The sequence below is a fragment of the Prinia subflava genome, chromosome 11 (genome assembly GCF_021018805.1).
Source record: "Prinia subflava isolate CZ2003 ecotype Zambia chromosome 11, Cam_Psub_1.2, whole genome shotgun sequence".
NCBI classification, from domain to species: Eukaryota; Metazoa; Chordata; class Aves; order Passeriformes; family Cisticolidae; genus Prinia; species Prinia subflava.
In genome coordinates this window covers 4,299,956-4,323,398 of record NC_086257.1, presented here as the reverse complement: position 1 = coordinate 4,323,398, position 23,443 = coordinate 4,299,956, and the positions used below count along the sequence as shown (strand labels likewise).

Here is a 23,443-nt window from a genome sequence, read left to right as displayed (position 1 = left end):
TCCCGCCGGCTCCGCGCGGGGCAGGAACGCACCGGGAATTCCCTGTGGGACACGGCGGGAACGCGGCCGCCGCTCCCACGCGGTGGGAGGACACAGGAGGATACGCAAAATGCCCCACGGAGCGGGGCAGTGCGCGTTTGTAGCTGGGCACACCCCTCGGTTCCCTGGAGCAGCCTTTCCTGCCGGGGCGGCCACGGGGAGCGGGAGCAGGGTCCGAGCCCCGCACGGGATTTGCCGTGGGCAGCAGCGAAGGGCGCGGCAGGGTGGAAATCCGGGAACACACAGCGGGATATCCCAGCCCATCTCAGCACCGACACGGGAAAGGGAACGGGGGCCTTCCCAGCGAGATCCCAGCAAGCAGGAGCATAGCTAATGCGAACAAATGGAAAGAGAAAAGGCTGATGATGATTCCATGGAGCAGCCGGACAGCCTGAGTTGAAATTCCTCTGGAACAGGCTTCATGGAGCCCAAACCACCACACAAATAATTACACCTCAGCAAGGCTGGAGAGGCAGGAGAGCCGTTTATTATTGTTATTGTTATTATTATTTTGAAGACATCTGAATGTCCCTCCTCACTTACTAGGTCTTCTGCAAAGTTTGGTGACATTAAAAGGCAATTCCTCCCCCCCACCCCCTATTTACCAAGTTTATCTACCAAAACGAAGTATTAAAAAGAAACTTGAGGCCATAGAGAAAGAGTCAAAGTTAAGGGAGCAGGGCAAAGGGACAGAGGCTGCCCTGTCCTCAGCAAACAGCTGGAATTTCAGTCATGGGATTTTTATAAGCTTGCACAACAAAAAACCCCACAACTACTCTATCACAAGCATTAAGTTCTTGGACTAGCTGCCCTGGTACCTCCAGTTCTCCAATACTGCAGGACAAAAAATATCCCATTTCTGCATTTAAAAGTATATTTTGGCCCACTTTTATTACAATATGAAAAAACATATGTAAACCTTAACTATTTAAACTCTATCCTAAGCATTGCATGGTGTTCTAGCCCCAGTGAAAGGTGCAATGCTGCCCAAGAGACTGAATTTGTAACAAGAGCTAAAAACTTAAAACCAGAATCTCTGTTCCTTCTCTCAGGCACAGCTTAGAAGGAAACTTTTATGCTAGCATTTGGCATGAAAATACATTAAACTATTTAAATAATCTGAACTAAAACAGAAGGTCAAGACCAACAAGAGCCAGGCATGAACACTCAGCATCCTAACACAGGGATGAATGCTTAGGCCACAAGTTTAAAGAAACAGACAAAAAAAAGAGAATACAAACAATACATTAAAAAAGGTAACAACAGAAAGATAACACACATAACTTAATCTGAACATAAAATGGTTAAATTCAGACACTGCTCAATCCCTGCAGATACTATTTTGACTTGTGCAGGCACAATGACAGTAACAACAAGCAACTTTGGTAAATATCCCTCTGAAATTTCAAAGAACCCTGTGTGATTGGCATGTTCATTTGTTCCCTAAGAAAACAGGAAATCCAAGGACAGATGAGAGAGTGAGGTGTGATGAGGATCCTCAAAGTGTTCTCCAAAAGATGCTGTGTCTTAGCACCCTCCACCTGTCTGCTGCTTGTGCACTTCTATCTCCGTGTTCCATCTCCAGCTGGGGGAGTAACACAGGAATTAGTTTAACATTTTAAAAATACAGAAATTCTAAGTAATACAGAAAACTTGAAAAACACGTGGTGACAAAAGCACTTGGCTCTCTGCTCCTAGTCAGCAATGGAGCACTGCAGGAATAACTTCAATTAACTAAGACATGAAACACTTTCCATCAGTCACCCTGAACAAATTTTGGTGGAACATGCTAAACTTACAGAAACTATTTCAGGATCATTTTGATTTCAAGCTCCTTTGATCATCACTCAGACACCCGAAGATCTGTGTAGCAATTTGCAATAAGAATGTTTTTCATACCTGTGCAGGTGTGTCTGCTTCTTTAACTGCCCGCCCATCAAACAGGAACACAATGTGCCTCATTGAGAAGCCCTGCAAGTTCAAAGTTATATCTGAGAAACCACACTCGTGTTTCTGAATCCAAACTAAGTATTCATGGATTTACTGTCAGAACAGTTGTTAACAAAATTAACAAAAGACAAGGTGGGGGGTGACAGAAGATAGATTTAGATTAGGTATTAGGAAGAAATTGTTCCCTGTGAGGGTGGTGAGGCCCTGGCACAGGGTGCCCAGAGGAGCTGTGGCTGCCCCATCCCTGGGAGTGCCCAAGGCCAGCTTGGACAGGGCTTGGAATAGCCTGGGATAGTGGGAGGTGTCCCTGCCCATGGCAGGGGTGGAACGAGATGGGCTTTAAATTCCCTTCTACCCCCAAACCAGGCTGTGATTCTCTGATTAAGATTTAAGCACCAGGACACCGAGCATATTTGTCTTGCTGTCTATACTGAGGAAGGTCAAATGCTGCTCACTTTATGTTGCCCTTAACACCTGAGTTACCACACCACTGAATCCTGTTCTGACAATGCTTAATCACATGAGGAAGTCTTTAATCCCTGCATCAGGAATTGAGGACCTTGTTCTGCCCTCTAAAATCCTTCAAACTCCATGGGATTCACACTTCTGCCACCCACAGGAATGCTAAAACTCCCTGTACCTCTCCAAAAACCCAGAGAGGTGTCAGGGAGCAGCAGGCACGGAGCAGGGCAGAGTGTAAAGTTTGAAGAAGCAAAGAAAGGATCCTGCAAGTACCAGACAAGGGCAGACGAAATCCCACTCAGTTTCCAAAGCCACTCGCATGCCCACCCTCTGCTCTGGGGAAAGCAGAGGCATTGGGAGCTGCAGGCTCAGGAACGGAGCTGCGGGGATACATCCTTCTCCTGAGGAGTTCGGGATGGAACACAGCGCTCACAGCTGTGCAGGAGGCACCAGCAGACACAGGAAGGGAGGAGGAAACAACCCGTGAGGAAGCTGTGGCATACAAGAGTTTCTTTTGTGCCGTTTTCCGAACAGAAGATGCACTCAAAGCTGATGAAGGTTTTGGCGATGACAGGACTGAGGGTTCGTGAATTGTCTCAGAGTCAGGATCGGAACCGGAGGAATTTTTGTAACTCTGTCAGGGGACATTAGGGAGCACCCGAGGAGGAAGAGGCAGCTTCCATTCCCCGATAAGATGAACTCCGCACCGAGGGGCTGCAGCATCCCGGCTCCTCATTCTCCCACACACCTGGACACCCTCACCTTGCCCACGAGTGTGTTCCGCGATCCGGGCACAGAAGCGGGGAGGGCTGCACCAGCACGGGGACGTTTCCCCGGGGAGAGCGGGGGCGGCCGCGGCGGCGGAGCCCTTTGGGGCCGCGGGAGCCCCCGGGCCGTGCCCGCGCCTACCTGCCGGCAGCAGTGCGCCTTCATGAGCCTGCCCAGCGGAGCGTGCCGCTTGATTCTGAACTGCCCCATGGAGCCGTCCTGCCCGGCACCTTTCAGCTCCATGAGCTCGTTCTCCGCTCTCACGCCTTCCTGGACGGAAACCTGCAGCATGCGGCGGGCTCAGAGCCCGGCCGGGTGAGCGCCGGGGCCCCGCTCGGGCCGGGCACCACCGGCCACGTCCCGTGGGACCTCGGCCGCTCCCGCTCCCCTGGCAGGGACATCTCGGCGGCCTCGGGCCGAGAGCGGGGCGGGACCGCACGGCAGCCGGGCCTGGGAAGCGGAGGAGCGGCCGACCCTGCCCCCGCCTGTCGCTCCGCCTCTCGCTCCGCCCCATCGCCCCGCCCATGCCCAAGCTCCGCCCATCGCTCCGCCCCCATCGCTCCGCCCCCTCCGCTCCCCGCCTCACCCTGGGCTCCTCCTCCGACACGGCGCGCGGGGGGCGGGGCGATAGCTGGGCGGGGTCTCGCGCTGGGGGCGTGCCCAACGGCCGAGGGGCGGGGCGGGGCCGCGTGCAGGCGCGTGCCCGCTGAGCCGCGCGGGGGCGCTGTGCTCCGGCGCCGAGCCCGCCTGAGGGGAGCGAGCGGGGCACCCCGGAACGGCCCCGGGACACCCCCGGGACACCTCCAAACAGCCCCTGGACACCCCGAAACAGGCCCAGGACACCTCCGGGACACCCCGGACACGGCCCCGGGACGCCCCCGGGGCACCTCCAAACAGGCCCTGGACACCTCCGGGTGTACGGGCCCAGGTGAGAGCAGGGCGCCAGGTTGGTGCTGACGGAGGTGCCCCTGCAGGGAGGGGCAGAAAGGGCTCCGGGCTTGTTCACAGCAAAGCCCCTAAATAGGAGGACCCTCCCGGCTGAGTCCACTTCTCCCACGGGCAGTGCCCTTGAACCGGTGGCCACGACTGCCTCCTCCAGCCTAGGGCTGTGGTGGGGCCAGGAGAGACGAGGAGGTTCTACCCCAAGAAAGAAAAAGTGCAAAGAAAGGTCACCTGTAATATTGAAGCATTCAGTGAATATGACCACCCTCCACCCCTTGAGATGACCTCCAGGCCCAAAAAAGGACTTCCACCAGTAGAAGGCAAATTCATGCAACTTAGTTCTAGGAAAGTGGTGTTTGTGCATTAGGAGGCTCATTGTAATGAATATGTGGGATCGGGATGGAATAAATACCCTGGGAAGTTTCACCACACACATCAGATTCAAGGAGATATCCTTCAATGTGTTCAGCCCTGATAAAGAATGACTACTTTCCAACGCTTTAAATTGAAAAAAGAAGTTTATTTAACTGATATCTAATACCTAATATCTAATAGCTAATGGCTAACATCACTATCAATATCCTACGCTCTCCCTAAATTTCTACAACTCTTTGCTTTCCCTACCACAGCTCCCACGCCCCAGCCTTGCAGCGATGTGTCAGTGGGCAGAAGGCACCAGGCGAGGCCCTTGTCAGCGCCTTGGTTTGCAGTTCCCGCGGGCCATGCAGGCCGTGCATCAAATAAAAAAAAAAATCAAATTAAAAAAAGAAAGATGACGGGCGGGCGGTGCTGGTTGTCCCCTGCGGCCATCGCTTCATCTCCCCGCGGTGGCCGCTGCCCCAGCCCGTTCCTTTGCAGGTCCTGCAGCTCTCTCCGGGGACGCTGGCGCGGCACGGGGCTCGGGGCCCTGTCCCCATCGGCGAGTCTGCGGCGCCGGCCGCCTCCAGGAGCAGCGTCCTCCTGCGCCTCCCGCTGCTGCCGCTGCCGCCAGCGCACCACGAAGGGATGGAGGCGGCGGGGCCGGCACGGGGCCAGCGCGGCTCGGCTGTCCTGGCCCTGCAGCCGGCGGAGGGCCTCGATGGGCCCTTGGCACACCGGGCAGGTGGCGGCGGCGGCGGCCCGGGGCTGGATGCAGGCGTGGCAGAACACGTGTCCGCAGGGCTCCACGGCTGCGGGGCTCTGCAGGAAATCCACGCAGATGCGGCACACCCTGACGGGCCGTGGCGCCGACTGCTCTTGCCTCCCCTCTGCCATTGCTGCTCCTGCACTTGACTTCTCTTAGCTGCTTGAGAGCACTTGAAAGCTTGTGGCACTCAGAGGCTCCTCGACCTCTGCTGGGACACAAAGGACTCAAAGTCACTGCCAGCACTCAGAGGTTCCTCAGTCACTGGAAGGACTCGGAGGTTCCTCCTCACTCACAGGCAGGACTTGGAGCTTCCTTGGTCACTGGCAGGACTTGGAGGCTCCTCACTCCCTGGAGTCACTCAGAGGTTCCTCAGTCACTGACAGGACTCAGAGGTTCCTCAGTCACTCACAGCACTCAGAAGAGCCTCACACACTGGTAGCACACAGACTCCTCGGACACCAGCAGCACTCGGCTGCCAGTGGATCCTCAGTCTGAGTGCTGTGGCACTTGCTAACGCTGGTGTCTAGGGTGACACAAGTGGTGTCATAATGGTCGAGAGGTGACATCACCGGGCTCTAAGGGGCACACCCAGGAGCTCCCCATCCACAGAAACAGATCCTGTGGCACAAAGCCCACCTGGCAGTGGGCTGCACAGCTCAGTGTTCGCTCAGCTCCCTTCCAGGCGGTCCCTGCTGGGCTGGGGCTGTGCCAGTCACACTTGCCAGGACCTGCTCTGCAGAGCTGCTTTCCATGGCATGTCCTGGTGCCTGGGCCTGCACCTCCCCAGGGACAGCACCCTGCAGAGCCCTTGGTTGAACTCCAGGAGCTGCTGTCAGCCCATTTCTGCAGCTTGTTGAGGTCCTTGTGGGTGCAGAGTCACCCTCTGCTATCACAGCAGCTCCTCCCACTGGAGGAAATTCAGCGACATTGCTGAGGGTGCCCTGGGCCCCATTATTCAGGCCACTATCAAGAAGGAAGAGGACTGGTCCCAGTACTGGTGCCTGGGCTACACTGCTGATGCTCAGGCTCTAGCTCAGCTTCATGCTGCTGATCAACAGCCTTCCTCACAGGGCAGAGCTGGGTTGCAAAGCTCTGCCTCACACAAGGCTCCTGCTTCCTCCAAACTCGTGGGAAATGTCTGGGTGATCATTTATCAGCCCCAGTGAGCATTTCCCCTTCAAATACAGCAGCTCTGGAATCAAACACAGCATCTGTTGAATTGTTTGCCTCTTGCACCACTTCTCCTGGAAATACCATTGTAGCACTGCACACTGAAGCCACCCCTTGCAATCCTTTTGTGCCCTCCACAAAGAGACTGAGGTTGTTTGGCAGAGCCTTTCCAGCCCTGGGCACCTGCAGGGCCCTGCTGCTGCTGCCACCACAGCCCTGCTGTGACTGGGATGGAAGAGGCTGTGATGACAGCAGCCAGCCCAGCACAGTTATCCACCTGCAGCTGGGCAGCCTTGGGCACTGCTCAGTCTGTCCCCAGGATTTCACCTCTCAGGATGCTGCCTGTTTGTCCCACCTTGCCTGTCACATGCTTGGAACTGGCCCAGTGCCTGCTTTTTGTGGCCTTTGTGTGCAGGGCTGTTGAACTCTCCTTAGGCTCAAAGCCAAGCTCCCTGTCACATGTCATTAACCCCTTCTTGCCAAGTTCCCTTGTGCATCCTCCTAGTGCCCACTGTGGGCAGCGGGGCACTGTCCCACTCCTCAGCTGTGGTGTCCCCATCAGGATACCACAGTCGAGACACCATGGGAACCCACCCTGGTCAGGACAGCTTTCCATTGTGGCAGCCTTGCACAGGGCCAGTTAATCCCCATGAAATGTCATTTCAGCTGCTGGGCTCCACTCTCAGTGACACTGCAGATGCCTCTGCCCAGAGCTGAGCAGGCACCTTGGCCATCCAAGGACACAGCTTCACCTCTCCCCCATGGCCCAGCCAAGCCAAAGGGTTCACAGATTTTCAGTGCATCAGCCACACGATCCCTGCACACAGCAACCTTCACAGGAGCAATTAGAAACATCACGAGTGGCTCCATCCCAGGCTAGGGGAGGCAGCCCCCAGGATGAGCACGCTGCAGCCCAGGATGAGCTCAGGATGAGAGCAGAGGACACAGTGCCTCTGTCCAGGGACACTGGGTGCTGCCCTGTCAGCATGGCAGGGCCTCTGCTTGTTCCCAGGGCACGGCCACACTCCTTCCAGGCAGGGCCTGGCTCCCAGCAGGTCTCTCTGCTGCCCTGGCTCAGCAGAGGACAGAGCCAGGCACAAGTGGGGTCTCAGGAAGAGCAACTTGCTTGCGGGGGTCCCCCATCCCTGCTGGGCTTGGAGGCATCACCCCTTCACGCTGGCAGCAGGGCCAGTCAATGGGAGTGCTCAGGGAACCCAAAATGAGAATACAGGTGCCAGTCCTAGGGGCAGGAGGGGCACTGGAGCCTGGTGCAGCCCAGCAGGGGAAAGGCAGCTCAAAAGGCTTTAGCCCCAGCTGGCCCTGGACGCTGCTGGCTCTCAAGCAAAGCCCCCACAGCTTCCCCTGTACCTTTGGCTGGCAGAGGCACCCGGGCCCTTTGGGCCAGCACATGCAGGAGAGCCCAGGGCACAACCAGGACCCTTTTCAGCACTTTCCCTTCTCTTTACGGGGCTCCACAGTTCATCTTCCACACACAGGGAGACTCGAGCCAAACGGGGATCTCTGAATCCTCCTCTTCCTGCCGTGCACACCCACACACGCCCGCGGCTCCTGCCTGGCAGCAGCGAGCGCAGCCCCTGCCCGGCCAGCCCAGCTGCCACAGACAGAAGGTGGGACAGCAGCCCCCACCGGAGCCTGGCACTCAGTCCCTTTGTTCCTCCCTCCAGTCTCTGCTGGCAGCAGCCAGGGACAGTCTGCAGGAGAAGTCCCCTGCCAGGGCTGCCCTCGGAGCACGCTGGCAGCAGCCAGGGCCTGGCAGCCACCACAGCGGCAGCAGCGAGGGCTCCCGGCCGCTGCGGCTCCTCGAGTGCAGCTGCAGCAGCTTGTGCCCAGCTCCACAGGCCCTGTGTGCACAGGGAGCCTTTGACCCAAGCCCAGGGCAGCCCGGGGAGCCCTCCCAGCTGCCAGGAGGCCACAGGCAGCTTTCCTCAGCCCACACTCTCCGGGTCCCTGCACAGGGGCTGCGCGTGCTGCAGCAGCAGCTCCATCCTCCTTCCCACCCCAGCTCCCTCACACAGCTCGGGCTGCAGTCTGAGCCCCCAGGCCACCCCACATACACAAGGGCTCTCTCCTAGACATGCCAGGGGACAAAGGGACAAACAAACTCTTGAGAGAACACCCAGCTCCCTCCTTAGAGAGCAGCCTTACTTCCATCCCAAGCTCTTCCTAACACCTGAACATCTCTGGGAACAAATTACTCCTTTCAAGCCCAGCAAGGGCCCAAGGCAACCTTGCTTCTGCCTCCCCCAGCGACCCTCAAGGAGTCAGAGCCCTGTAACAGTGACAACTCCAGCGGCCACTACTACCAACCTGTGCCTGCTGTGGAAGGAGAATTGAACTTTCAGACCACAACAGTCTGTAATTGAATCAGTTTAATATACAGTCAGCATATTGTAAATGCACTTGAAACTTACAGTATTGCTAACAGATGTGGCCAGTGAGACAGAGACCACCTTTCTAGAAAGGCACAGAGAGGTAGGAGAGTTGGGGCATTTCCCCAGATTAGTTGCAAGTGAGAAGGTGCACATAAGACCTTCCTCCTGGAAGCACCAGATCACCAGAAACTTGTGCTCTTTGAGAGGACTGCTGATGTGCTGGGAGAAGTGCAGGCACCTGGAGTGACATCCAAAGCCTCCTGCTGACCCAGGAAACTCTTGCTGGCTTTTGCATATACTAAAAGAAAAAAAATAAGAGGGGGCAGAGCAGAAGAGCCCAGCTCTGTGTGCATGAAGTGTTCTTGGTGAGGCAGCAGTGAGGGAAATGTGACACTGCTTTTGCCCTTGGCTGGGACAAGGACTGTCCCGTGCTTTGCTTTGGACACCACAGCCACCCCAGGGGTGAGTGAGAAGAAATGCACCGTCCTCAAGTATTGCCACCATGGTTTCTTGCACCAACAGGGCAAGAGAAAAGCTCTGGCCAAACCAAGCACCTGGAGTGGGGACAATGGTGTCACCAAGCAATGGTGCCATCCTCAGAGGCAGCTGAAGTGGCACCATGGTGGTGAGGGGAAGCCTGGAGACTTTTGGCTCTGCAGAAGGCACGGTTCACCAGGGGGGTAGGGAGGTCTGGAGATGCTAATTCTCAAATTTTGCATAAGGGTTCTCTTCCTTGAACAGGCCTAGAAGAGAGCAGAGATTTGTTCAGACAGCAGCTCCCACACTGCTCCCAGCCAGCAAGAAAAGCAGCCCTGGCAAACAACTCTTTGTCATTTGAGCATCCTCAAGCCTCCCAGCTGCAGTTCTCCCAAAACACCTGCTCTTACCTGAGCAGTGCCCACAGCCCTCACTGCTTCACTCTCCCCTTCTGCACAAGAGCAGACATCCATTGAGAAGCTTGACCTGATGGCAAACTCCTCTCCCAGGCAGGCCCTGGACAGTCCAGGTAAAGCAGCCTGCCTGATCTTCCAGAGTGCTCCCTCTGCACTGCCCTTCTGTCAGACTGGAATTACAAGCACAGAGCCCAGACCCAAATTAAATTAGAACTGTTCCTAGACTTGCTTCCCTGCTCCTCCACTGAGACTGGGAAACAGCAAGGCAGGGCATGGGGCTGGCTTTTGGGCTAGCAATGAGCCATGTGCTGTGCTGTTTGCTGCTTTCCCAGCTCAAGACTTTGGAGGAACAGCCACAAAAGATAAGATTGCAAACTCTGGGGTCAGGCTGCAGCAAGACAGCCCCAGAGCACAGGTCTTCCACAGGCAGGTGCTTCCCCACCAAGAGCTCCTTCAGTCACAGCTTTGCCTGCTCTTTTTCCCCCAAAGGAGCCAGCCCATCCAGAACCCTGGGATCTGCTGCCTAACCTGGACCTGCAACAGGCAGAGGAAAGGTCTCTGGCTTTCCCTACAGCCCCTACAAAGCCAGAGACCACCAAGGGCAGCATGTATGAGCCCAGCTGTTCCACAGCCAGTGGCAGAGGCCCCAGCAGCCCTAATGGGCAGGCTGGGAGCACTCTGCCCTGCACAGAGCCACTGGCTGCTCCCTGCTTCCTTCCAAGCTGATGTTCCCCTCAGGTAGGTCCAGCCCAGGTCCATGGGACTCACCTGAGGGACAGTCCAGCCCCAGGAGGGAGGCTGTGCACTGCCATCCCCAGGGGACTGAGACACCTCTGGGGCAGCTGCTGGTGGCACAGTGGGATTGGGGTGGGATTGGTGCCTGCTCTGTGCTCTGCAGCCGTGGCCATTCTGATTCCTACCTGGCCCCACAGCCCAGGCTGTGGCTCCCCAGCCACTTGCTCACTACAGAGCTACTGGAAGGCTGTGCCCAAAGGGTAACAGCATTATGATGGTGATGTGCCTGCCAGCTTCTGCTTCTCCCCTCAAGTCAAGCTCCATCAGCTTCTTCTTCATGGTAAACTTGGAGGACACGTTCTGGGGAACATTATAGACTTCCTCTCCCCTGCCCAGGAAAAATAGCCCTTGTGTGGGCTCACACACCATGCCCCTAGCATATCTGCACTTGCTCTGAGCTAAGAGAAGCAGGGACCATGCTTTCCCTGCTGGCCAGCTCTCATCTACAGCTGTAACCATGGCAAGGATTACAGTTACTGAGGCTACTTCATCTAAAGCTTAGTTTGAGTCACTCATGTCAGCACTGTACCGTATTTTCTTCGGATTTCATCATGCCGTGATTTCATCTCTGCTCTCCTGCGAGAAGCAAACAGAAAAGCCATGAGTCAGTAACTGGTGATACAAAACAGAACAAGGAGAGCCAGAGCTCCTTGCTTATTCCAACCAAGGGAGCTCCAGACTGGCAGGTTTGCTCAGCCTCCCACCTCCTGGAGGCTCTGGGGACCACCGGAGCCCACACCAGTCAGCAGCCCTCAGGGAGTTGCATGCACAATACTTGTGATGCTCATCCACGAGTCACCCCAACAAGACATTCCTCATGAGGCTTGTGTATGAGCCAGGGCTGAGGCAGCCACTGACTGCCTGTGTTGAGCCCCACATGCCTCCTGGCATCACATTTGAAGGCACAGACAAGAGCCAAATCGTTCTGCAGCCTCGGGGCCTGTGGTACAATCTCACCTCTCCTCCTGCCGCACCCGCCTCTTCTCCCGCTCCCTGGCTGCTCTCTCGTCATCCTTGTCTGGCCTGGTAGACAGAAAAGTCCCTTAGTGCCATCAGCACTCAGTTCTGCAGCAGCACACGGCTGCATCTGAGCTGCTCCACACACAGGGGACCCCACTGATACTTGCTTTTTGCTCTTTTTCTTACAACAGCAGCAGCAGCAGCAGACCCCCAACATGATCAGAAGCGATCCTCCCACCACGGACATTGCAATGATCAGGGCTTCAAAGTTCACTGAAGGATTTGACAAAACGTGTTTAGCACACACAGACACTGCCTGGAGTTACAATATATAGTCATAGGATCACAGGATCATTAATGTTGGGAAAGCACTCTAAGATCATCAAGTCCAACTGTTCCCCCAGCACTGCCAGGTCCCCCAGTAAATCATGTCCCCAAGTGCAACAGCTCTGTGTTGTTTAAACACTTCTACGGATGGTGACTCTACCACTGCCCTGGGCAGCCTGTCCCACTGTCTGACCACCCTCTGAGAGAAGAGGTTTTTTTCCTAATATCCAACCTAAACCTCCCCTGGTGCAACTTGAAGCCATTTCCTCTCATCCTACAGCCATTTCCTCTTGTCCTGTTTATGAACATACAACTACTGCCACCAGCAGCCTCAGTCACTGGGCTGGAGATGCATGAGCACCTGGGAAACAAATGGACATTGTTAGCTGTAAATATACCAAGTGTTGGTACCCACAGATAAACACCAGCTGAGTACATGTACCTGCTAGCAGGAGTGCTCAGTTACTGGCTATGAAGAAAGGCAAGGACAAACTCACTCAGGTCAAACTCCTCTGGCAGAAACATGAGCAAAGCTATCTTAATCACTAATCCAGGTAAAAAGTAACCATCAAGGGAAAAAAACCAACAACTGAAGGCTTCAGGGCTAAAGAATGACCTCTGGCAGGGAGGACTCACTGTCCATGGGAGGCAGCCTCAGAAGCCATCTCTGATGAGATGAGCACTTATAGGTGTCCTTGGGCAAGAGAAAAACTGAAACAAGATCTGTTGGGATTTATCAGCTTGGGGCCAGCAGTGCTGCTCAGGCAGCTGAAGGCCAAGTCCTGCTTTCTGCACCTGAATGCCATGTCTCCCCAGGGCTGGGGGATCTGCTTGCCCATACACAAAACAAAACCTGCTGGAGCACCCATGAGCCCTGGGCCCTGCTCATCCCACTCAGCTCCTGCAGTACTGGCAGTAGAGACAGCAGCCAAAACTGACACATCCAGATGCCAAGGATTTCAGGTGACAACAAAGAGGAGTTCCTTCCAAATATGATTCAGGCTGTTCCCAGGCTTGAGCCCGTGGAAATGTTTGCTTAGGAGTCACTTTGCACACAACAGCCAGGTTACAGAAATCTCAGTGCACCTGAACCTGCTCAGAGCACTTCTGAAAGTCATTTAGTCCAACTCCCTGCCATGGGCAGGGACATCTTTCACTAGACCAGGCTTCCCACAGTCCTATCCAAGCTGACCTTGAATGTTTCCAGGGATGAGGCATTCACCATCCCTCTGGGCAACCTGTGCCAGTGCCTCATCATCCTCATTGTAAGAAACTTCTTCCTTTTACCTGTTCTAAATATATCCTCTTTTAGGTACTCCAGGCTGAGATGACTCCACCACTGATTCTGTTTTCAAAGCCTGCAGCAGCATCAGTGCTTCTGAAACCCTTTTGGGGTTTCAGGATGAGCCTGGGGTTCAGCTCCCTCCTTCCCACACAGAGAGGTCTGTGGCAGTGCACCAGGCACTCCTCCAGCTGATGACAGAGCCTGTGTTACACACACCAAAAATGCAGGCTCACGTAAGAGCTAATCTCCCACAGGACTAATCTCCTCTACAGCAAGTTTTGCAAGCTAAGGAATGTGTTCTATAATGAAACCTTTTGTGAAGCTGCTCACATTAAAACTAGCATTTCAAGGTCTTACAGAACTTTCAGAAAAGCATACCACAGGGCTCACAAAGAGGAGATTCTTCCTCCACAAGCACAAGAGCAGTTTGAACTCTTGTGGGCAGACAAGAGAGCCCAGCCTCGAGCAGAACAGATGACAGGCAGTGACAGTTCAGCTCCAGGCTCCTCATCAAGGGGGTGGGTGAGAGCAACCAAGCCCCAGCTTGCTGCCTTCCTGCTCCAGCCCCCAAAAGCTGCCTCCTGTCTGAGCATGAACATGCACTAAGCTTGGTCTAAACAAGGCACCAATCTCTCCAGAAATCCTTCAGAAAAACAGAGCAGCAGGGTGGAGAGGCAGCTCAGATCCAGCTGTCCACCACCACATGCTCCCAGAGGAGACCTGCATGTGCAGGGATGGTTTTAGAAGTGGTTTTTTTTTCTCAGGTGGGTAAGAGGTGAGCAGAACCACAGTACACTCAGCACTAGAAGCATACACAGAGAAGTCACCACATCTCTGATTCCACCTGGAGACCACCTGGGACAGCAGCCACATGAAGAGCCAGAAGCAGTGCACAGAGTGATGTGCCAGCTGCACAAGAGAGATCTTCTGGGATTCAGCCACCAGGAAGGGCTGCACAGGCCCACAGAGAACCTTCCACTCGTGTTCCCAGGCGCTAGCCACGTCTGGAGCCTCCATCACACCAAAGCATAAGGGATGTATTTTGGAGCAGCTAAATCCTCACGGGTCCTACTTGCCAGAAGGCAGGGAACTGCTCATACTCTGCTTGCCCACCCACGCTTCAGGAAGCCTGCAGAACCCTGACTGACTTCAGCCTGTCACTGCTACACTGGCAGAGGGATGGGGAGGCAGGGGAGCCTCCCACAGCAGCAGGCACTCCTACAGTCCCCAGCCAGGGCTGGCACTTACCCCAGCACACCCCCCAGCGCGCAGAGCGCAGCTCGCACAGCTCGGCCGGGGGAAGGATCCTTCGCACGGGGTAATCCATGCACCTCCTGCTGCTGGCACACCACAGGCACTGCAACACAGGGAGCACAGCGTTACTGCTGCGCTGCCAGTGAGCCACGCTTTGCTTTGGCAGCCTCAGCACAGGGTCACCGCTCACGAGAGCCACACAGCACCCAGCAGCAGCAGGGTGCTCAGGAGCGAGAGCTGTGTCAGCACAGATCACTCCAGGTGAGGAGAGTGCAGAGCTCTAGAGCAAGTAAAGATGCTGAGACTCTTTCTCCTGCCTTAGAATCATAGACTATCCTGAGCTGGAAAGGACTCGCAAGGGTCATTGAGCCAACTACTGACCCTGCCCAGGACAGCCTCAAGAATCCCACCGTGGCTTGCACAGTTAATGACACAAATTCTTTTTGTTTATTTTTGGGACAAGAAGAAAGCCCTTGAGACAAAGTACTCTAGCTACACAAAGCTGATAAGCAGGAGAGGCGTGCATGTGCCCAGCCACTACCAGACCATCTGCAGAGCTTTGCACGCTCCTCTCCTGGTGGCTCCAACCCCCAACCCCAGCATTCGGAAGGGTTTGGTCAAACTGGTTCTGGCTACATCAGCTGCAAGATCTGACTCAAGTTCAAGTTTGCTGATATCTGCGATAAGGCAGCGCAGACTGGCAGGACATCAGTACACATCCTGCATCCACCCAGTGCCACAGCACAGGCTGCTGGAGGGGAACTTGCCCAGCCAGTCCAGCCCATTCTGTCCCTTCTCCAAGAACATTGCCCATCCATGAGGAAGCAGCTCAGTAATTTCATTAGTCTAATAAAAAAGCACACAACAAAAGCCACCCAGTTTCTAGCAACCTCCTCCCAGGGCACCAGAGAGGGATTGCCCTCTCACCCCCATAGGTGGGTGGAATTTGCAGCATGTCTGCGACAAGGGCAGGGGACCAGCCCCCCTTCCAGGAAGGAAACGTTTTTGGGCATGGTGAGAGGTTGGGAGTCTCACTGCTGCTACTCACGGTGACATTTTTCAGGCACTCTTCACAGCTCCTGTTCGTGTACTGGCGACATTCTGCAGGAAGGAAAAAAGACACCTCAGGACTTTGAAGAGTTTCAGTGGTTTAAAACTCTGGGCTCCTCCAAGCCTGCTCCCACCCACCACGGGACCAGCAGCAATGCATGCTGCTGCTGCAAGAGCCACCAGCTTCAGCACGTGTTCCGTGTCACAGTGGGAGGCACAAACACCAATGGAAGTTCATCTGCCTTGCTCTGCTGACAAAGCCCTAAGCTGTGAGTTCCTCTCTTGGGTTTTATTTCCCTAAAAGCCTGAGCATCTGCTATGGCAGTAGGGCAGCCAGGGGACACAGCTAGAGTCGGTCTAGAGGGACACTACGGGGATGAGGGCAAGCACTGGGTAGGTGGCACAGTCCTGTAGCACCAGATGATTGATTGAGCAGCAGCTCAAGCAAACAAGCCCCAGGCACAGAAGTTGCTACCAGGAGAAGCAGAGGAGCACACAGGGACACACAGAGCTACAGATCCTGCAGGAGGTGAGAGCTGTACCCTAACCCAGCCAGTTCATCCAAATCTTCCTTCAGCAGCACACAGGTCCAGGCAATGGGAGCAGCACCACAGCCCAAATCTCTGCTCATGTTCAGAACCTGTTTCCACCCCCGTTTGGCAGAGGAATACCCCCAGTTCTGTAGACACAGGTGGCTCTCAGACCAGTGCCACCATGGATGAGGGCATCTCCACAGGATAAATCCAGCTGGGCAGGGGAATGGAGAAGGTCTGAGCCTGAACACAGGACAAGCTGGCCCAGTCCAGTCCCTGTTCTGAGCTTAGCTACAGCTCCCAGCAGAGCTCTTGGAAAATGTCTTCCTGCAGGATATTCACCTGCAATTCACTGGTGTGCTTCCCCAGATCTTCAGGAAGGGTGGTTTGCCACGCTGTCAAGAATGAGCCATTTAAAACTGACTCCTGCTTAAGAGTCTAAGCAGCAGCCTGTTTGACAGTGGTTTAAAAGGAAGGGGTCAATTTGCCTGACCACTCACTGCTTTGCAGTGTCGTAATCAGGAAAAAATCAATCCCAGAGGTGCTTATTTTCCACTCTCACAATCAGCAAAGCTGCATTTTCTCTCTCCAGCTGGCAGGAGCCCTCAGCTATGACCCACTGTCAGCGGTCACATGCTCTGCGCAGCCCTCCAAACAACTGGGCAATTGATTAACATAGCTCAGATAAGGGTGTTTACACACCCGGAGAGGCTGAGATTGCAGATTTTAAACACTCTGAAGCTGCATCTTCCCCAGTTCTTCAACTGAGGCTGGAAAAGCACAAGGGCGCCTGTGCTGCCCCGGGACTGCTCTGTACCAGGAGTCACAAAACACCCTCCCACGCCACAGGAGGCCAGTGATGGGCAAAAGTAGAACCTGTGCTTTTAACTGGGCTTTGCTTTCCCCTGGGCTGTCCCCTCTCCTGGCATCCCTAGCTGGGGATCATCCTCCAAGTCACAAAGTCAAAGCCACCCACTTCAGCTGTTTGGGAACGGGCTGCTTCAAGGACACAGCAGCAAACCCTTCAGGATTTGGTTTGTCCAAAGGGCCCATCTCAGGTGACCAGACTGCTCACATGGGATGGCACAGGAAGCACTGCACTGCTCAGGGACACAGGTAGGACAGCAGCTCTTCTGTGCTAGAAGCCACCTGGGTAATGCTTTTGACAGCTGGCTACAAGAGGAGTGAATGGCTTGGGGTGGAAGGAAGAGCAAACCATGCTGGTCTTCAACCTCCTCCCTGGCAGAGCCACCATGCAGGCTTCATCACATGGAGAACAGTTCCTGGCTTGGAAGAGGGGCAGACTTCTTAGGACACTCTGAAGGCAGATGTCCCCACTCTTTGCTACAGCTTCTCCTCCATCTGGTGCAGCACCTCTGGGGGCTGTGCTCCATCCCCCACCCACTAAGGAGGAGCAGCTGCTCCCCACTCATCCATATGTGACAACACTCCTCTTCTTCCTGGGCTGAGGCTGCCCCAGCCTGTCTCCCCCACCCTCCAAAGGGCCATTAGCAGCAGCCTGGCTGCCCAGGGACTGTCCCCTGCTCGGGGAAGGTAAGCAGCTCTCTCACCTGAGCTGTTATCATCACTAAATCATGGAATCATAGAAGGGTTTGGGTGGGAAGGGCTTTAAGCCCATCTTGTCCCACCCCCCCACCATGGGCAGGGACACCTTCCACTATCCCAGGCTGCTCCAAGCCCCATCCAACCTGGCCTTGAGCCCTTCCAGGGATGGGGCAGCCACAGCTCCTCTGGGCATGGCAGTTCCATTGCAGTGGAAGCCGGAAAAGCAGCGAGCAAAGCCCCACTCCCAGCACCCACTCAACTCCCCCGAACTCGAAGGGACACAGCGGATCCCACCCTGCCAGCCCTCACTGCCCATTCTGAGTGTCCCCGCTCCCGGCACGCAGCCCAGGGCGCGCCCGCCCGCTTCCCGCACATCCCACCCAAACGGGGCGCACAGCCGAACCCGACCGGGGGCTCCGGGGCGCTGTGCCGGGAGCGCCGGCCGCCCGGACCCCTCCGGTCACCGCTTACCCCCGGTCACCGCTTACCCCCGGTCACGTCCTGCGCGGCCACGGCGGGCAGCAGCGCCAGGGCCAGCGCGCACAGCCGCAGCGCCGGGGCCATGGCGGAGCGCGGCGGCCGGGGCGGCACCGCCGCTTTGTAGGGCCGGCCGGGGGCGGGCCGGGGGCGGCCCTCCGAGGGGCAGCGGGGCCGCGGCCCCGACCCGCCGGCGGGGCGAGCGCCGGGGGAGGAGCTGTCACCGGCGGAGAGACCCCCGGGGCTGCCGGAGCCTCCCGGAGCCGCCGGGGACCGCGCCCGCCCGCAGGAGGGGGCCAGACCCCCGCGGGAGCGGCAGGAGGAGGCGGGCAGGGATGGGGGAGAGAAGCCTTTCCAAAGCCTCCCCGAGTTAATCTCCCCGGGACACCCACTGCCTGCCCCTGCCCAAACCCACCCCGAGGGGTCCCGCACCCCGCCCCGCAGCGGTTCGTCAACCTTTACAGCACGGAAGCACGTTAATAGTAAAATACACATTGGTTCTCGTGACACACATCATAATGTGATGAGGCAGTGGGGTTTTATTACAGAGTTCGGTAGTGTTCGTGCTGAAGGAAAACAAACAGCCTGGCCCTGGAGAGGAGGACTTTGCTTTTGGGAGGCTTAGAGCAGCCCCAGAGGGATAAAGAGCAGCTTTATCCCTGGCATGACCAAGGTACCACAGCACCCCAGGCTCTGAGACCCTCTCAGCCTCGGCTGCTGTCACAGGTCAGCCAGAGGCACTCAAGGACTCCTGGATCCATAGAAAAGCAGAAACAGAGCAGCTTTGCCAAGTTTTACTGTGACTGGAACTCTGTTAGTGTGGGTGTCAGTGCTCAGTCAATTTGTGTTGTACCTGAGCAGGTGATGGATGTAAGAACCTCATAAAAAACCATACCTGGGTGTCCTGATTTGGCTGGGACATCTCATGCCCGTGAATAAATATTTACATTTGTGATTCCAAGCTTTGCATCCCAGCCTGGCACCTTGGTCAGCAGGGGCCAGGCATGAATTTTGTGACACACAGCGTGCTAGGAGCTCCCTCCTGGGCAAAGCCAAACACCCCTGGCCTCACACCCGCGTGTGTCAACATTCAAGCCATGAGAAGCTGCATCAGTATAAATGAGGATTTTCACACACTGCAGGTCAAGAGTGAACTGGGAGCTGCCCTGGCATCCCCAATGCCCCCCTGGAGGTGCCGGCAGGAGCAGCCTGGCACGGGCAGCAGGATGGAGAGATGTGGGTTAACCTGGTACTGGCACCGTGGCCAGACCCTCCCTTGGGTTTTGGTGGAGGGACTAAGCAGTGCAGGAGTGTTTCTCTGTGGGAAAGCTGGCTGGGTTTAGAGGGCAAGTGAGGGGTGAGGGGTGCTGTGAAGGTGTCCCTATGTGGGGGTGGGAGGCAGCTCTGCAGAGCAAGTGTGGGTGCCAGGGAAGAGCTCTGGCTTGGAGAGTCACTGACCCCTCGGCATGGAGGCAGCTCGGGGACAAAGAAGAAAATATTTTAGATTGCCCTGAAGAAAATGAAGAAGATAACTAATTTTTTCAGCAAAACCCCAAAGAAAGCTGTCCCATAGCTTGAACAAGCAGCAGCACTGGCCACCTCTTCTGCCGCCAGCTGCGTCGTGGAGCTCGCCATCCATCTGCTCCGAAAGCTTTGCTGTCCCTGCCGTGTTCTTGGTGTCCTTGAGAGCCAGATGGAGTGGCTGCCGGTGACAGGGCTCCCGCAGGCTGGGAGCCTGAGTGGCCAAAGGCTCTCTGTCGGCGGTGTGCAAGGTGCTGCGGGGGCTGAGCCGGGCACAGAGGTGCGCTCCTCCCTTCCCTCCCGCCGCCACGGGCGAGCGCTCTGCTCCGGCAGCGCCTCCTGCCCGCGCTGCAGATTTTGGCAGCTCCTCTGCACAAACACGGGGCTCTTCACGTGTGATGGGACTTGGGCTGTCAAAGACGTGGAACCTGTGCATTTGCTGCTCCACGAGCAGCTGGTGCTTGGGTTGGGCAGGCGCTAATAATCACCCTGGCGTTCGCTGGCATAGGGGAGTCTCCCTGAAGCCCCCCGTGAGCGGTGCCCTGACACCAGAGTCACTGCCTGATGGCCTGGGGAGCAGGAGGCAGCATCAAGTGAACGATTTCTGTTTGCAAAGCACTTCATTCCTTTATCCTGGGGCTAGCCATGAAGCAACACCTGGACTGCAAATCATCCCTGTGGCCTTGGCAGGGAACCGGGCAAGGAGCTGACAGGAAAGCCAGGGGAGACCAGAATGCCACTCTGATCCCAGCGGCCTTTCCTCTCCCTCTCCTTATTTGTCTCTGAAGGGGATTTGCAAACCCTCCAAGATGGCCTCAAGTGGTTTCCAAGGCGACGGTGCTAGAGTCATCACTGCCATGGAAACCCTCTCTTTGGCATCATATAAATATTTCCCTTGAAGGAGGCTGGATGAGTGGGCGATGCACTATTTCCTAGCACTCCCTGGCTGCAACAGGACAACCTCCAGGAGATGGGAGGGAGCTTGGGAGGTTAAAATTAGCTTGCCATGCCGGCCGGCAGTGAAAAGAGGGGATTGCTGAAGTTTCAGCCCAAAACCTGGGGTTGCTTGTGTCAGCAGGATCCAAATCAAAAAGACACTCTCTAAGGAGACAAAAATGAAAAAAAAAAGGAGAGGGAAAAGAGGTTGAAAACTTGTGGATTTTTGCCGTTCTTCAAAAAAACTTCCTAAAGTTTTCCATTTAATCCCAATCCCACGTTCTCTTGGGACAGTGCAGGCAGATAGGGGTCTTGGAGTGTTTCACCCTCTCCTGGAAGCATATTCAAGGCTGAGGTGTTTTGCTTTGCTTTTGATTGCCTCCTTTCTGTCTCATAACTCACCAACACCTTCACACAGCACGGGGAGAGGTGTCTGCCTGCAGCCCTGAGCGCAGGCAGTGGAACAGGGAACCCCAAGGTACCCTCTGGTGCTGTGGAGTCCCCACCCCGGGGGACACCAGGACTCCCTACAGGGCCAATGTTTCTGCCATCAGCTGCAGCCCAGCAGCCCCCCAGCCCCTGCCCGCCCAGGCTCCTGTGGCTGCAGTGTGCTCAGCCCCAGGGCACAGCTCTGCAGAGGCTGCCAGCATTCCCAGTGGCATTCCAGCATGGCAGGGACACCGCTGCAGCACGTGGCAGCCCCGCTGTCACCCCACCATGCCAGCTCTCCCCAGCCACCAGCCAGGATGGATTTCTGAGCTGCCCTGGGAGCTCCCCGAGTGGAGGAGCCGGTGTTTTCATAAACAGAGACGTCTGCCTTCATCACTGGGGCCAAGCCCTGAGCAGGGCGGAGGTGCCAGCGGCGCGCTGGGAGCCGGGACGAGGCTCAGCAGAGGTGTAAACACCTCCTGTCCCCGAGCAGATGGCTCCTCTCACATCCCCGCTGCAGGCAGACACCAGAGGGCTTTCCTGACAAATAAAGCACTGGCCTGGAGCGCTTCTGGCTTTCCTGGAACCAGGGGATGCTCCCTCCCTCCTTGTTGGGCTGCCCAGGCTATTTTTAGACCTCCATAGCAACCGGAGGATGGGGAGACACGGTGTCCCCCCGCCGCCTCTCGCCTGCTCCCTGCTGCCCTTTGGCAGGGCTGCGGATGAATGCGGGCTCCTGGATGGACTGGAGGACAGGGGCTCCATCTCATGACCCCCCAGCACCACCCCAAAAAGTCTCTCAGGAGGCAAAGAGCTGCCCCAAGACCCACTCGCTCTCCCCACTCTAGAAGGCGCTGCTAAGGAAATCTGGAGACCAGCAAGGTCAGACCCCAGCACCTGCTTTCCTCTTTCTCCCCTTAGAAAAAAAACACACCCTAAATCCAGAGCAAACAATTAAAATGTTCCAGCTGCTGGCTCAGAGCAGCAATCCCAGATAAAACCCCAAGGATCTGCCAGCTAAAAATAGCCTGAGCCCCATAAATTAAACAAAAGCTTTTTGCCGGGCTCTTGGAAAGCCAGTTCCAGGGCAGTTTTCTCTATGTAAGGTATAACTCTAACCGTATTTGTTATTGTTAGCCCTACCTCCCCCGTGTCACCGACCTTCCCAGCACCATTGTTTAGGAACAGGAATTTTACAGAGCCAGACTTCTTCCTCCTGGCAGCTCCTCTGCTGCAGTGGGATCCCACCTCAGCCACTTTCCTGCTTTTTTTATATTAGTTTAAACCTGTTTTTTCCCTTTTGGGCAAGTGATTATTTGATACTAAGGCATCCTATGTTTTGCAGGGCCACCCTCATTTAAGGCCTTTCTCAGACATCTGCTTAATTTTTATCCCTGTCAGCTGTCCTGGGAGCTGCTGACCCTTAAATAAATTCCTGGGTGGAATGCAAAGGAATTGGGCAGCACTTTGTGGATACTGTGCAATCCAACATGCATGTAGAGGCTTGTCTCACCTCCTTTCTGTCATCAAGCCCGTGAACAATATTTTCCCATATTATATTTTATATATATATATATGATGTTAGCCAATGATTTACAGCTTTCTGGGAGCTTTCTCCTCCAGCCCTTTAAAGAGCTTCCAGCATCCCACTGCCTCAAGCACACGTGGCCAGCTCACGAGGATGAGTTCTTTGCAGTTCCCCTCCAAAGCTTTTTCCCAGCACTCCATGCCGGGTGTGAGGAGCACATCCAACACCTGCTTTCCCATCCCAGATATTTAGGCTTTGTTGCTTTTTCTATGGGCTTTTACAAAAGTATTTCACTTACTGCACCCGGAGCAGCTGCATCCCAAAGCCACTGAGATCCCTCACTCCATCCTGCTGCCGGGCTTGGATTTTTGTGCTGCACTTGCCCGTAGTTCTGTGGCTGAGTAATCCAGCCCACATCTCCAAAAGGTGCCAGCAGGGCTGGAAGCTCAGAAAATCCACACCGCCTTTTCCAAGTGAAAGCACCATGCCGAGTTTTTCTCAGCTTTCCACCACTGCAGATTCCCAGCAGCAGGACTGGCTCTTCTGAAACCACCCAGCAAAGCTTCTCCTTGCTGAGCTGAGTGCGAGCGAGTTTCCACAGGTGCCACCCACTTGTCTTGTCCCATGTCATCATGGGCCCCAAGTTTTTTGGCTCCCTGCAGTGGTTTTTAGGCTGATAGACCTTTCTGGGCAGGGTGTGAGGAGGAGGACACCTTGCCTGGTTCCTCCCCAAGGACTGGAGACAGCCTGAGTGCTCTGCACCCGCATCCACTCCCCCCTCAGGACCATTCAGGGGTGTGCAGGAGGAAGGGTGAGGTTCCCATCCCACCATATCCTTGGGTTTGTAACTGTGTTTGTAAACATGCCTCTATCTGCCCCCTCAGCTGGGCACAAAAAAACCCTCAAAACACTATTTTAAGTGAACTCAAAAAAAAAAAAAAAAAAAAAAAAAAAAAAAAAAAAAAAAAAAAAAAAAGTCAACTCTGAGGCTGTCATGTCTATATTTAGTTGGAACTTTTCTGTCCAGGATTCAGACTCT

General features: G+C 55.4%; 2 protein-coding genes across 3 annotated transcripts; both read right to left on the bottom strand.

The window, feature by feature from the left end:
- Positions 1-88: 88 nt before the first annotated feature.
- Positions 89-3,750, bottom strand: LOC134556332 (small ubiquitin-related modifier 3-like). The gene is given in 4 exon segments (XM_063408727.1): positions 89-1,603; positions 1,605-1,624; positions 1,939-2,010; positions 3,361-3,750. Coding segments are annotated over 4 exon segments (279 nt in total). The 5' UTR covers positions 3,511-3,750; the 3' UTR covers positions 89-1,566.
- A 5,082-nt stretch (positions 3,751-8,832) lies between these two features.
- On the bottom strand, positions 8,833-18,162 carry PTTG1IP (PTTG1 interacting protein). 2 transcript variants are annotated; one of them, XR_010081649.1, is made up of 8 exons: positions 18,002-18,162; positions 15,413-15,465; positions 14,359-14,467; positions 11,666-11,771; positions 11,496-11,561; positions 11,068-11,114; positions 9,476-9,593; positions 8,833-9,440 (listed from the first exon to the last, which is right to left on the bottom strand). XR_010081649.1 is itself a non-coding variant. In XM_063408724.1 (7 exons), exons 1-7 carry the CDS (start codon positions 18,075-18,077, stop codon positions 9,550-9,552), a joined length of 501 nt encoding a protein of 166 aa, XP_063264794.1. In that variant the 5' UTR covers positions 18,078-18,162; the 3' UTR covers positions 8,833-9,549. The 2 variants fall into 2 exon arrangements, 1 of the variants encoding a protein (XP_063264794.1); XM_063408724.1 differs by having other exon boundaries at positions 8,833-9,593.
- Between the last annotated feature and the right edge of the window lie 5,281 nt (positions 18,163-23,443).